We start from the raw sequence: 15,410 nt of genomic DNA, 5'->3' as shown, positions 1-15,410 counted from the left end.
GATATTGTGGAATTATCATAAATCTTTTTTCATCTCTAAAAAATTCATTTAACCTTGGTTCTGGTGGTTGTTTATATTCTAGCGCTATTTCAGGCCAACCTAAAACATTTCTAATTGACGATTGCTAAATATCTACAACATAATCTGGAGAATATTGTAATAGAATTGAAACCGAGCGGGCTTTGGAGTGAATGAATAACACAAACACAATGTGTGTGAATGATGAGACGTGTGTGTATTGTATGACGAGATGATGGCACGAAACAATAAATAAAACAATCTATATAATATCCTACTCTCGCACGCACCCTACACACACACACATTCACAAAAGAAAGAAATATCTGTATATATGTATATAATGATAATGACGAGGATTAAGATGATGACGACACAATGCTGAAATCCCAATGATAATGATGACGTCGGCTCATATAACCGATATACTATATAAAAATGACAAAACAAAATGTCAGTTCCGACCCACGCCGGGTGCACTCTGGTGCAACTTCCCACTTTGAACGAACAAAACATCACAGTTCCACTTTGGTTCAACGTCCCAGATTCATACGGGTTCAACTCCACTCTCCAGTTTAGTCTGGCTCAACTATTGAATCTCCAGTTTCAGTTAGGCGCAACAACGCCTCCCACCTATTTCCGTCTGGCGCAACAACGCCTTCCACCAGTTTCAGTCTGGCGCAACAACACCTCCCACCCGTTTCAGTCTGGTTCACCTACACTTCCCCCTCCACCAGTTTCAGCTACAAATAGATGAAACTGGTATCGTATAATACGAAATACGCTATCAAACAAAATACTCAAAATACTCGAATACATTACATTAAATGAATACCTATCCACTCTACAAATGCCTATGGTCCAGTACATTATATCAATGTCCCTAACTAATGGTTTATACAAACGAAAAAAATAATACATTAAACCCGCACTCTACGTGTGACTTTCCACTCAGTCCTACACGTGAAAAGGAATAAATTCTAACAGTGAATTGTCTGTTAAACGTGGTTATATTATCTATCGAAGCTTTATCAAATTTACGATAATAATAAAAATAAGTATGTCACGAACACACTGAAAAGCATAAATATACAAGGGAATCAAAATTATTTAACAGTTGTCACTTACCCGTATGGCTGTAGTTTTATGGTTCCAAACTGACACTCCGTAACAGGATCCAAGCCATAATGTACCGCTTGCAATAAAACCTTACTATTTATACTATAAAAAATAACAAGACGTTCAAGACCCATGGTGAAGTACCCGTGCATGTCGAGAAACGTGGGCATCACACTACGAGCGAGATGTACTCATTTAGTAACTATATGTCAAGGTACTAAAACTAGCTACTCTTGTTAACGCTGTACGCTTCGGCAAAAATCAAATATACATTGTCATCGTTTAATGCAAACCCAAATTATTTTCTTGCCTTATTCCGTGACAAATATAGTTCAATTGCAGATGATAAAGTTGGTTCGTGAACTGTCATAGCTATTTTGGATTCTCATCATTGATTTGTTCAATTTGATAATTGCCTGGTGATATTCCAACAACCTGCCAATCGGGAGTTCCATCATCTTTATTTTTATTTGCAAATACAAGCAAATTATTTGCTGGTAATCCACCGAATGATTTTGATCTAATATTTGGCCAATTATGGTATACTCATAATTGTGCCAGCGCTATCTCTTTTACAGAAATAGTAGTTGGAAAATTAACATTAAATTCTGGATTAGTTGAGCTTACTGATATCATTGTTGTTTTTGTTGGAGCTGTGTTCGGTACAATTGTTCGAAGTAATTCGTTCGGAGTTGCCATTATTTAAATCCCGATTTTTTAAATCAGGAGCGGATTCTATTACAGTCATTGGTTCTTTGTAGATTTTAATGATCTCCGTGAACTCAAAATCTGATATTTTTCCAACACTAAGACTTGTTGATAATAACGAGGATAATTTGGAATATGCTAACGTCACTGTATGTAATTTTATTATATAATCATGTAATTTTGTGTTTATGCATGTACATATCTTTTTGCAATGATATTAAGAATACCGGCAATTGTTGTCGCAGCCTGAAACACAAATTGTTACAACTGCTGGTACCATCACTACCGATGGTGTTATTGCTGATAATAATACACCGGATCCAGGAATAACAGCAGACGCTGAATGAATAATTATCTCAATGACAACGACACGTTTGCGATATTGTTTTACTTTTACTTATACTCGTCAAAGATATTTTTTAATTTTGTTTGCGATTCACGTGCTTGATTGTATCTAAAACGGTGAACGTTAATCGGAAAGCTCATTATATTTTAAGTAGGTGGGAATTTAGCTACCAATTCAAGACACCAATAATAAATCAAGCCAATTTTTTTTTCCTTCGGGTTCCACAGTAAATGTTTCCTCGTCGTTTTGATCTAACATCACTAACATAGATCCAGGAGATCCATCTGACGGAGACAGTGGATAACACCGTGAAATCGTGGTGATATTATAAACGTTACAACACCAAGTACTGAAAGCCTGTACATACCGGTAACCTCAGCGCGATGTTTAATGGTTTTATAGAGTGGTGAACATAATGATTGGTCAGACGCTACTGTATGTACCACTTTGATGAATTTAATCAGATTAATTTTTTTAACGATATCAGGAATTCCACTTATAACATCTTATAGTCTTTTTCTAATAGCATCGATATTACTCTGCGCTATCGTGATTAACTCTGGAAATGATGTAGGATCTCTGATAACATCTAATCGTTTATTAATCGTTTCAATGTCTGACATAGTTGTTTTAATATCGCCCAGTTTCGTATTAATTTCAGTGAGTTTTACCTCGGCAGCCAACGGACTTCCAAAGAAATCATCTGCGATTATATTGAGTCTTAGAAAGTTTCTATGAAGATTTGAAAACATAATGGTTAATTTAGAATCTACTGTATTATAATTATTGCCTACATATAATTTTTGTTGCACTATCTTCATCAGATGTTGGATCTCTTAAAACAATTATTTTATTTGCACTCATGCTGAGTTCAGCTGTCATTATATCACCGGTAGATCGTAAACATTAGCAACACTTTTTGCAATTTCATTTCTAATAGTCGCGATTGATATACTTGAATCTCTGATGCTACCACTGTCAATAAATACTGGAGTGTTATCCTCAGTAGAACCGAGAACTCTACAAATTATGTTATTCCATTTGACATTACTCGACTTTAAAACACCGTATTCATCCACTTCATCTCGGTCAACTCCAGAGAGGTTCATAATATCGGCAAGCTCATGTTTAGTCGCGTAATTTGACAAATCAATATCATCTTTTTGTTCTTGTCTTTGATGGAAGAAGATTTTCCGTATATATCAAAGATTATAATTTTAGATCTGTTTAAAACGCTTAACGGCTATTTGTATAATCGTGCACGACTTTATGAGGTGGTAATGTTGATGAAGATATAGCTTTGAGTACATTAAGTACTTCACGACCACAAATTGGCGGATCAGTTGGTGTTTGTGTTGGCAATGATGAATACGAAAATAGAATGTTTTTGGCGTATTTTAAACATTCTACTGGCGGATGAAGTCCATATGAATAAAAATAAATAGAACCGCGCAGACCAAATCCGTATGCAACCCATTGAGTACCGGGAACATAATTATTATCAAGATTAATGCTTTCTGTTTCGATATTATTTGGTTGTTCTGGTAACTGATCACGCATAAAAACTCCTCTACATTTTATTATTTTCTGGTTATTAGTTAAACCAACTAAATCATAATTTGACATTGGACGGATTGACGAAGTGTTCCAGGAAGTCTCAGAACTATTCCGTATCGATGAGGAGTTCCTGGAAGTCTCAGGCCTCTTCCTCTTTTTAAAACCCTTTTCCTGTTGCTTTCTTGTATACTATTTCAGCGCCAGTTCCAATTGCGCCAAGTGCAGCTGCTTTGGCTACAGCTGGAGCTGCAGCAGCTATTAACGCTGGTAGAGTTGCAAGAAATGGAATTATACCGCATGTTTTAAATGAATGTTTAATAGCGCCTGCAGAAAGATTGAGTTTAACGCCTGTTTTTGATTGTTTGGCGCTAATGAAATGTTTACACTGACGTTCATTTAACGATAATTTATTTTGACCACCTGTGATTTGATCTTTTTTTAATGATATTCTTAAACCGCAATTCGTTGCTTAACTTGATTGAAGTTTTTAATCTGACCAGGAGTCAGAGTAACGTTAACATGATGATATGACATTATACATATCGTGAGTGATTTAATTACATGTTTTCTACTGAAGCATCATTAACTCTCATTCGTCCACCAACACCTTCAAGTAACATTGATTTGTCCCTGAGTATAACAGCAACTGCTCTATAATTAGGAACAGCTCGTGTGTCTCTAGTTACTCGAGCTCAAAAGTGAATATCAACGACTGATTATCTAGATACATCAAGATGTTCCAGCGAAAAGTAATAAATCGGATATAGATTTGTAAAATCTAGTTGTGATATTTGCAAACCAGCATCTATATTTTGATCACGTCCCATAAATGTGATTAACCGATGATATGCACGTGCTACATGATTTAATTCAAAATTGAATAATATCTATTCAACTGGTTCTTGATGTCCATTTATCCTCAGTGAAACTTCAGAAACCCCAAGTTTGTCAAATATCATTGGACTTTCTTCTTGCGAGTTTACTCGTTCATTATTTTGAAAAGCAATGAAAATATGCATTGGCGCAGAAACACCTTGCTGAGATGCTATATGCCCCGTAAATAAACCATTAACGGTACTTTGAACACTGTCTGCAAAATCCCCAAAAATGTGACAGTGGGATTACGCATGAAAATCTTCTATTACCTCCTAACAATGATCGACGTGTTGTAAAACCTAAGTTGAAGCGTGTGTTAACGTTGATCATTACATGTTGTGAATCAATATCGCCGGTGTTGGCCGCGTCTTTTGGTCGTCTGTAGTTGTTGTTAGCCATGATAATAATGATTAACCACCTTGTTCCATAAAAGAGAGTAATTTTTGTTCTTCGGAAACCGTTGGAGTCTTTACCGGCATCTACAACGAAAGTTTTGTTAGTAATACTTTACCAGGATCAACGCCAACACCTTCTCGCTAGATAGCATCATCGTTAGTAGCCTTTCTTACATGTACAACTGTATGATTGGCTCCATAAATAACTTTCCCAACATTTCTGCAAAATCCCCAAAAATGTGACAGAGGAATTACACATGACAATTTTCTATTACATCTTAACATTCATCGACGTGTTGTAAAACCTCATTTGGAGCGTGCATTAACGTTGATCACTACATGTTGTGAATCAACATCAGCGGTGTTGGCAGTGTTTCTTGGTCGCCCTATATTATACTGTCTGTTGTCAGGAAAGTCAAAAATGTCTTTAGCAAACATCATTGAGGGGCGAGCTGATCTTGTTGTAATCATCAGAATATATTGCTAGACCTATTATTGCTGTAGAAACATCGAAGTCTTTTTGATTATTTTCAATATTTTTTCCATCAATCATGTATGTAGCACTGTCAAACAACGCCATGATGCCGCTATTAACGAAACTAATTCTATCATTGGCAATATATTCTGTATTATCAACTTTCAAAACTTCCCCTTTGACTTCAATAAATTCTTCAGCAGGTAAGAAATATCTGTTTGTATCTTGAACTTCTAATTCGATTCGACCATGCTGATCTGGTTGTCGTGTGTCATAAGAATAATATTGATAGTCGCGTATAGATTAATCTTTGAGAACTGGCGCATCCATGTCAAATGCTAGATCGGATTCACGTTTGAACATTTTATTAAAATTGTTATCGTCTAACACGAAGACCACTTCCTGCCATAAAACTTGCCGTTATATTTTTATTCTTTTTCCGACAGGGGTATATCAGCCAACTCTGCTAGTTTTTTTTTTTATTTGCAGCTTGATTTATCATTTTACTGATTTTTGCAGCTATAACTTCAGTGCTGGGTATTTTTACTGGCTGTGGTTTTCTTCGCACTAATCGAGCTCATCTTTATTTGATCGATGAAGAAGCCTTACTAGCAATATTACCAACAGATCTAATACCTTTATCGCGAATAGCATCAATAGCCTTCATTCCTAATTGTTTTGCAAACGGTACTGCTTTTGGAGCCATTCTTTTAAAAAAAAACTTGAACAACATCACCAAATCCATCTCAGTAAATCAAGTTGTATGTTGGCAATTGTAAATTTACTACTGTGACAAGTACAGGCCCACGTTAAGCATTGTGTATAATCATTTTTAAATTACACGCTGATTAATTAGTTGTTTTAGTCGCTGTAGTAATCATCGGCAATTTAATTAGTAAGAGAGACATACATGTTACAATCCATAACACCGCACGTAAATAATCTCCGCGTCAAATATCAGATATTTCATTAATAATTTCAGAAGAATTATTTCCTGCGCGTCTTCCTCCGATCAAAACTTCTAAGCGATTAACATCGGTAAGAACACTGTTAGGACAAATTCCTGGACCACTTCCTCCTGGTGTGGTCGAGTAAAAACCTATTCCTGTAGCGCCTGTGCTAAATAAGTCATGAAATTATTATTCTTATTGTCTCTTTTTTAGTTCTACATCACGTTTAAAATCACGAAATACGGGTCATCGTCTTCTGCAGGTCTATTACTATATATGAAATAAACATCCGTAATCCAATCATCATCATTATTCCAATGAATAAGATATTCAGAATTTATTTTCCTATTTGACGATGTCCACGTGCGGCAATATCTGCTGCTTTTTCACGTGGCAAATTTGTGATAAGGTTAATACCTCCAGCCGTAAATTTATTCCTAACATCAGTTAGTTCTGGTAATTGTTGTTGAGAAGGTCGAAGTTTTTATTTTTGTGGTCGAGGAATTCGTGAAGGAGATTGTGCTTTTTGTTTTTGTAGTTATATTTGTTGCTGCGGTGGAGGACGTTGATAGGAAGGTTCTTACAGCGGTGAAGGAAGTTGATAGGAAGGTTCTTGCTGGGGAGACTGTGGTTCTTGTTGTTGAAGCCATAACTCCCAAGGTTTATGTATTTCTTTAACATATTTATTATGAACTTCATCATTACTTCTAACCTGAGGTTTATCATAATACACACGATATTTCTATTTAAAATAACTATCAGCATTATTTTAACATATTTAGGTTTTAAAACTCCAGACTTTTGAAAATAACGATCAAGTGTAGCATGAGGTAAATCTTCCTTTTTAACATCTTTAAGATCTTCAATAACACCTTCTTTAAAATTTTTTCATCAGTCCAATATTTTCTTTCCTTACTTCAAGTTTAGATGCAAGTCCTCTTTTTACATCGGCTACTTCGGTACGAACTTTGCCAATACCTTTAAGTATTTCTTCCTCCATGGGGGGAGGTTGAGCGGTAGCTATTCCAGCTGGAAGGTTTCTTAAAATCGATTTTGTTAGTTTAGTTCTTTTTGCTGTCTTTTCAGTTTGCTCAGCAGTTTGTCTTACTGTTGGAAGAATGCCTTCAGTAGCTTCTGCAACTCTATCAGTAACCTTCGTAATAGGTTTAAATAATTTTATGTACCTTCTGCATATTAAACTTGTGATTGTTGACGTTCTTGAAGTTTTTGTCGAAGAGAATCACGAACAGGCAAAAACTTTTTGATTGCTTCTAATCTCTCTCTCGAGCTAATGTAGCTTTATAAGACTCCATAGCTGGTGCTATTATTTATATAATAATGATTAAATTATAGCAGCAGAGAGGGTGCGACCTCATTGAAACGTCCGGTGGGTAAACAAAACACACATACCAATTTTTTAAAAACCCACAAACGACAAAAATAAAGTAACAAAATAAACTAACCCAATTAGAGAAACTCTCGGTTAGTTAAAGGTTTTAGTTTGGCGTTATTACGCTTATATTTTTCATTTTCGTAGGAAGCTTTATTTTTCAAAAATGACGTTTCAGCAAAAGGTCTGTTCACCCTCTGCTGTTCGGAAGTAAATAATAGTCCTTTTGAATTGTCCTCAAAACCGTGATTGTCGTTATGTTATAATCATTTCATCAAAATCACAATGACTAATCCACGTGACATCATTAACAGCAAAATAAATAAATTCTTGATCCATTTGAAACCGAATGTTTTCGTCATTTTTTCCCATTACAAACTTCAAGAACAAAATTAAAAATTACAAATGCAGGTGTTTCATTGATTGTTGAAACCTCGTCGAGTGCTAAGATTTAAAATTTCAAAAGTTCTCCGATCATATCTATTGATGTATTATTGGATTGAGGGGACTAAATGCATGATTTACTTAAATCAGACACCGAAAAGCTTGACAACGTGGTTAACTAGTCACCTTAAAAAACTGTAGATTTGGCAGTGGAAGTTCGCCATTAAGCATGGGCAAATTTACGTTTCGCAAAAACGTAGCTTTTATAAAGAATTCTGCCTTGTTTAACTTACAATTAAAACAAATATTTGGTTTACGTTAAGAAGTAATGAAATAAAGAAAGTTAATTATCAAAGAGTTCAAACGTTTGCTTTTGTCAACGATGTTGTAGTTGGTATCATGTGACTACCGCGTTCATAAGTGCTCTATGATTGATGAATATAGCTTTCTCCAAGCTCCTATGACAAGTTTCTGGTCTTCGTACTCGTAACAAATATTTAGAGAAATATATGTACTTTTTAATACAAACATTACACAACTTTCATTTAACGTTTTCGAATGTTGTCTAAACAACATTGGAAAGTGGTTCACTGGTTATATCACGTGACTGTTGGACTTCTCTTTTCATGGACACGAAGACTCGGGTCACAATTACGGGGTCACACATTGCTACTTCTGGTTCAGTACAAGTGTCGGGGATCAGAATTTCACCTTTAGTGGATGATATAGGATATAATGGTATCTACAGTTGATCTGTGATGCACACATTTTGCTGTATTATAGGAAAACAAGATGGCCGCTATCGCTTAACCGGCTTGAAACAGCTGTTACGTTTTTTAGTGCCGTTTTCATGATATTTTTGCTTGTTGCCTGTCTTCATCTATGTTATTGTGTTCATTATTTATTGGCTGTTCAATTCGTATGTGTTTATTCATCTCCTTGTTTTGGAAATGAGAACAATTTGACTTTTTCTCAGCTATCTTGCTCCACTGTTTTTGAACAAACCGCCATCACGTGATACTCGCAAGTCAACCCGTTTATGATATGATGGACCCTCATTAATTGCTTTAAATGATCACTGCTTGGCTCTCCACACTACATTGCCTTCTAGACTAACCGAACTGGGACTACATTCATCATTACCTAAATGTAAACAGAAGCGAAAAAAGAAACGTTTTTTTCAAAGCTGGCCGGCGTAGAACAGGAAGAATTCCAGTTATCTCCCTTATTTCGGCTCAATAACTTTAAAAAATTCGACCGTTAATTTAGATAACCTAATTCAAATCCCTATTAATTCGTCAACCTTTGTGTCAACTATCCAAGAGATACCTCTGCGTATTGCATTATTCAATGCTCAGTCAGTAGGACCACCGGAAAAGCGCACAGAAATAGTTAATTTTATTAACGACCAGAATATTGACGTCTTTTTCCTGACAGAAACATGGCTTAAAACATCAAGCGATGAGCCCAAGTATGCGGATATAACACCACTGGTTACTCCATCAAGTCGTTCACCCGTAACTCTCGCAGAGATGGAATTGCTGTCATGACAAAGAACTCTATGATTAAACGTCTTAACCACACCACAACATTCAATTTCGACCACACATCCTTTGAACTAGTCCAAACCACACTCACACTGGAGCAAATGTCAGTCCATTTTTTTCTGCTTAAACCGCCCTTCTCCTAGTAGAAAAAAACAAGCTGGCTCAATCTCTCTTTTTGGAGCAGTTTCTGAATCTCATGGAGTATGGAAATTCGATAGGTGGCAACCTGATTATTCTTGGAGATTTCAACTTTCACTTTGACTCTCCCAGAAACCCAAACACATCAAAACTCATAGATTCCATTAATGTTTTCAACCTCAAACAGTCAGTTAACCAACCCACCCATAATTTGGTCACATCTTAGACTGGATTCTTCATAGACCTGATGATAACATTCAAGGTCCTCCCTGGTATCCCATGACCTTGCAGCAGATCACCTCTGCATTATATGCCATCTTGACGTATCAGTCCCTAACCCTCGACCTTTATCTGTTACTAAGAGAAACCTCCGTATGATAAATAGAACCAAACTAATGTATGACATCCAAGCAAACCTAACAACTTGCTTACCTCCTACAGCAGAACAACTCGATAACTGCCTGCGTTCATTGCTCGACAAACATGCACCAGCTACCAAGCGCAGATAATCAATTCAAAAGTGTTCTCCATGGTATAGCAGTGTTAGAGACCAGCTTCGCACTGCTAAACGAGACCGCCGTAAAGCTGGGAGGCTTTGGCTTTCCATCAGACTCACTATTCATAAGCAAATCTATGAAGCCGCTAAGAAGAATGTCACAAATATAGTCCATGCAGCGAAATCAGCCCACTACACTACAGCCTATTACATTACTAAAACCATGGAAAGTTCCAGCTGCAAAGAACTCTTCGAGATTACTAACAATCTAATGTCAAGGAAAAAATCTGCACCACTTCCAACTACCTTCTCATCCAGTCGACCTACTGGACATGTTTGCAAATTTCTTCCGTGACAAAGTACAAACCATTAGAGATAAGCTTGACACCACAATTTCAATTGACTCGTCGTCACCATACAGTTGGGATACAGAATTTGATCGGCAACCATTAGCAGCATTTGAACCTGTCTCTATGGATTTCATACGTACAATCGTGATGAAGAGTGTACAACGTCTTGTGAACTTGATCCAATTCCAACATCACTGCTGCTTGAGTGCTTAGATCCAGTATTGCCTTCACTAACTGATGTTATTAATACCTCTCTCTCATCCGGAGAATTCCCATCATTTTTAAAAATAGCCATTGTAAAGCCTCAGCTGAAGAAACCAACACTAGACCATAACGATTTAAAGAACTACCGACCAGTTTCTCATCTCCCATGCGTATCAAAAATCTTAGAAAAGGTTGTTCTATCCCAGCTGGGATCTCATCTGAATTCAAACAGTCTTTATAGCAATGTACGGTATGCATATCGCCCTTGCCACAGTACTGAAACTACTTTTCTAAAAGTAGTTAATGACATTCTCTCTGCGTTGGAAAGCGGAAAGATTACAGTCCTCACCCTCCTTGATTTGTCTGCAGCATTTGACACAATAGACCATGTTATATTACTTCACCGTCTTCAGCATGTATTCGGCATTCATGATACAGCCTTACTATGGTTCAAGTCCTATTTGGTGAAAAGGACACAAATTGTATCTGCAAATGGAATACATTCCAGCCCAGTTGATCTATGTTGTGGTGTTCCACAGGGGTCTGTTCTTGGACCTGTTCTCTTCATTCTATACACTCAGTCGCTCTCAAGTGCCATAGATCATTATCCAGTGTCTCACCAATTGTACGCCGATGACACCCAAATATACAAATCTAGCCACCCAAATGAAGTTGATGCTACCATCCAAGGTGTAGACAGGTGCATTTCTGATGTGACATCATGGATGACATGCAACAAACTTCAGATGAATGCTGATAAAACTGAGGCCATTCTGATCAAAACACAAAGACTTTCTCATTCACATCCTTTATCTCAAACAATAAATATCAGCAACACCAACATTAAATTCACACAATCAGTACGAAACCTAGGTGTTACTCTGGACAGTATTCTCACATTGCACCAACATGTCATGAACAAATGCATGGCTGCATATCTTGAGCTAAGATGCATCAGCCCAGTTAGCAAATATCTTTCAGTTGATGCTACTAAAACACTTGTGTGTTCATTAGTACTTTCAAGACTGGATTATTGTAACTCAATTATGTCTGGTCCATCTCAATATCTGCTCCAGAAACTTCAAAAAGTTCAAAACACAGATGCTCGGATCATACTTAGAGTACCACGATCAGAGCACACCTCCCCGCTGCTCCGTTCCGTTCCCTACACTGGCTATACATTCGATCCGGAATCAAACACAAAATTTGTTCTCTGTGGTACATTTCACTGTCGGACTCTAGTACAACATACCTATCTGACCTCACCGATGTGTGCACACCAGCAAGATACTTACGCTCCTCTTCTGACAATCGTATACTCATTATTCCCACTATGAAAACAAAATCATATGGACAGCGTTCTTTTGCATACCAGGGCCTAGCAACGTGGAATGAATTGCCCACTGAACTTAGACATAAAGACACAGTGATCCCATTCAAGAGTGCTCTCAAAACTCACTTATTTCGACTGCAAGGACAAACTAGACTTAATAATGTTTCCTACCTTAAATATTCTTAGCATACTTTTTATGTTTTCTAATTTCATGTTGTTTGTTTTTGTAATCATATCATTATATGTTTTTTCATCTTATAGGTGTTGTCTAATGTTGTAAAGCGGTTAGGGCTTCTTAAGATTAGGCGCTATACAAAGTCCTCATTATTATTATTATTATTAGTATTACCTGTAATATCCAAAATTGTGATTTCCATTATGAATAAGGTTACTTATAGTAATATATTTTAACTTAATACATTGCCACTTAACTTCCCTATATACTGGTATGTACTAATTCTTGCACCAATGATCAAACCTCTCTGTCCCCACATTGCCTCACAGTTTATGAAATTTGGTGTACCTAATTCGTTCTTACGTCCGTAAATGGATAGATATCATTCTAGAAACCTCAAATTTGTTTGGCTGAATTAATCACTTTAATACACGCCCACTGCTTCACCTTTCTGAGTGTCACTATGTCAAGTTTAATATATGATCCTCTGCTAGAACCCGTGATGTCATTTTGAAATCTCCACATCTATATAATTTTGAAATCTCCACATCTAACAAATTTTAACTTCATTTACCTACATGATGATGTGCCCTAAGAGTAAGTGAAGCATGTGATACCTTTTCAGGTCTAGCCTGGTATATTGAACAAGGTGGGAGAGTTGGATTACTCTGGACGCTCTCCATTTGTCAGGTGGTGATAGAAAAATTTCATAAGGACATATACAGTATACCTGTCATAAGTGAGTAAGATTAGTTCATATCACCACACTGATATATAGCACATTAAGCACATGGCTTAGGTCTTCATGAGAGAGACCAGCAACATTGTTTAATAAGGTAAAGCCTCTCTGGAGCTGTAATTTCCAACCATATTGTCGCCTATCGTGGTTATTGACATTGAAACGCAATGCATTTGTTTGCTCTAAAACAAGGTACAGATCCCACCCAAATATTTAATTTGAGTTCGCTTTTATTTATATTAACAACTGGCTGAGTACCTGATACAAGAAAATGTGGAACATAGTACTTGTCAATATTTTTTAAATCTGTACACCTATAGGCCATATATCGTCGATAATATAAATTTTGTGTTCAATGAAATTAATCGCGAACATAAATGACATTGTCCTTCAGATGGAGAAAGAGAAAAAATATTCAAACAAATTGAAGTCCTGAACTAAGTTGCATCGGCCCTCGAGACTGTTCATCCCAGCGGTGAAGTTACTGAAAATTATGGCATCAAATACTCACATAAACAATAATTCGTCAACAAATATTCGATCATAGAAGCAGATCTGCCAACGTTTAAATTTCCCGGATTTAACGTCGACCAGCTGAAGAAAAACGTCAATTACATTATTGATGAATACTATCCCCCAATTATTGGAGCAGGGAGAAAAATATCCCCACTTCCAGGTATTCTCCAACATAACAATGACAATGATAGAGGCGGCGGTGGTCGTCATATATAATCAGGTGTTGTCAATGTCACATCAACGATATCAGTCAATCTTGATTTCACCCAAATGAAGTTCATGCTACCATCCAAGGTGTAGAGAGGTGCATTTCATATGTGAAATCATGGATGACAAGTAACAAGCTGCAGATGAATGACGACAAAACTGAGGCCATTCTGATCACAACAGAAAGACTTTCTCATTCACATCCTTTACCTCAAACAATAAATATCAGCAACACCGACATTAAATTCACACAATCAGTACGAAACCTAGGTGTTACTCTGGACAGTACTCTCACATTTCACCAACATGTCATGAACATATGCAAGGCTGCATATCTTGAGCTGAGACGCATCAGCTCAATTCGCAAATATCTTTCAGTTGATGCGTCTAAAACATTTGTGTGTTCATTAGTACTTTCAAGATTGGACTATTGTAACTCAGCTCTGTCTGGTTCATCTCAATATCTACTCCAAAAACTTCAAAAAGTTCAAAACACAGCTGCTCTGTACCCTACACTGGCTGACCATTCGATCCAGAATCAAGCACAAAATTAGTTCTCTGTGCTACGCTTCACTGTCGGACTCTAGTCCAACATACCTATCCGACCTCACCGATGTGTGCACACCAGCAAGATACTTACGCTCCTCTTCTGACAATCGTATACTCATTATTCCCACTATGAAAACAAAATCATATGGACAGCGTTCTTTTGCATACCAGGGCCCAGCAACGTGGAATGAATTGCCCACTGAACTTAGACACAAAGACACAGTGATCACATTCAAGAGTGCTCTCAAAACTCACTTATCTCGACTGCAAGAACAAACTTAAAGACCTAATAATGTTTCCTACCTTAAATATTCTGAGCATGTTTTGTCCATGTTTTCTAATGTCATGGTGCTTGTGTTTGCAATCATATCATTATATATATTTTTTATCTGATAGGTGTTGTCTAATGTTGTAAAGTGCATAGAGCTTCTAAAGATTAGGCGCTATACAAAGTCCTCATTATTATTATTATTATTATTATTATTGTATGTGATGCAATTGATGAAAGTTATCAAGTGGATCTTGAAAAACTCAGGCGGGCACAGCAAGCATATATCTTATACTCATTTACACCTGAAGTTCCACCTGCATATTTAATTGTATAAGTACCTGTATCTGCGATCTCATAATCCGCTGATTTTATGGATACATTTTAGACTTACTGACCAGCGCGGATACCTCCTAGATTTACGAGATGCATCTTTGACGATAAGTTTGTATGTGTGTTCCTAGTCAAGGAGTAAAAAAAAAAAAAATCCCACACGGGTATGCCAAAGCCCATGGAACCTTACAACTATAATGAAAAAATAAATTATAATGTGCGATAACATATAATGTACCAACACATGAGAGTTTTGTATATAACAAAACGGTACTCGAAAATGTCGTCAAAACAATATTGACACTTCGCCTTCATCACATGAAACAGAAAAGTTGAA

At 36.7% G+C, this 15,410-nt stretch overlaps 1 protein-coding gene across 1 annotated transcript in view; it reads right to left on the bottom strand.

Annotated features, from left to right (window-relative positions):
* Positions 1 to 216: 216 nt before the first annotated feature.
* Positions 217 to 15,410, bottom strand: part of LOC149797842 (E3 ubiquitin-protein ligase goliath-like) — a 103,363-nt gene continuing 88,169 nt past the window's right edge. The window contains exon 2 of the mRNA XM_089962864.1: positions 217 to 761. Within this exon, the coding sequence (XP_089818990.1) occupies positions 721 to 761 (41 nt within the window). The 3' untranslated portion in view covers positions 217 to 720. The remainder of the gene's footprint in view (positions 762 to 15,410) is intronic.

The sequence above is a fragment of the Sinohyriopsis cumingii genome, chromosome 6 (genome assembly GCF_028554795.1).
Source record: "Sinohyriopsis cumingii isolate HCF-2022 chromosome 6, ASM2855479v2, whole genome shotgun sequence".
NCBI classification, from domain to species: Eukaryota; Metazoa; Mollusca; class Bivalvia; order Unionida; family Unionidae; genus Sinohyriopsis; species Sinohyriopsis cumingii.
Note: the sequence above shows the minus strand (reverse complement) of the source record. Positions and strands in the feature narration are given on the sequence as shown.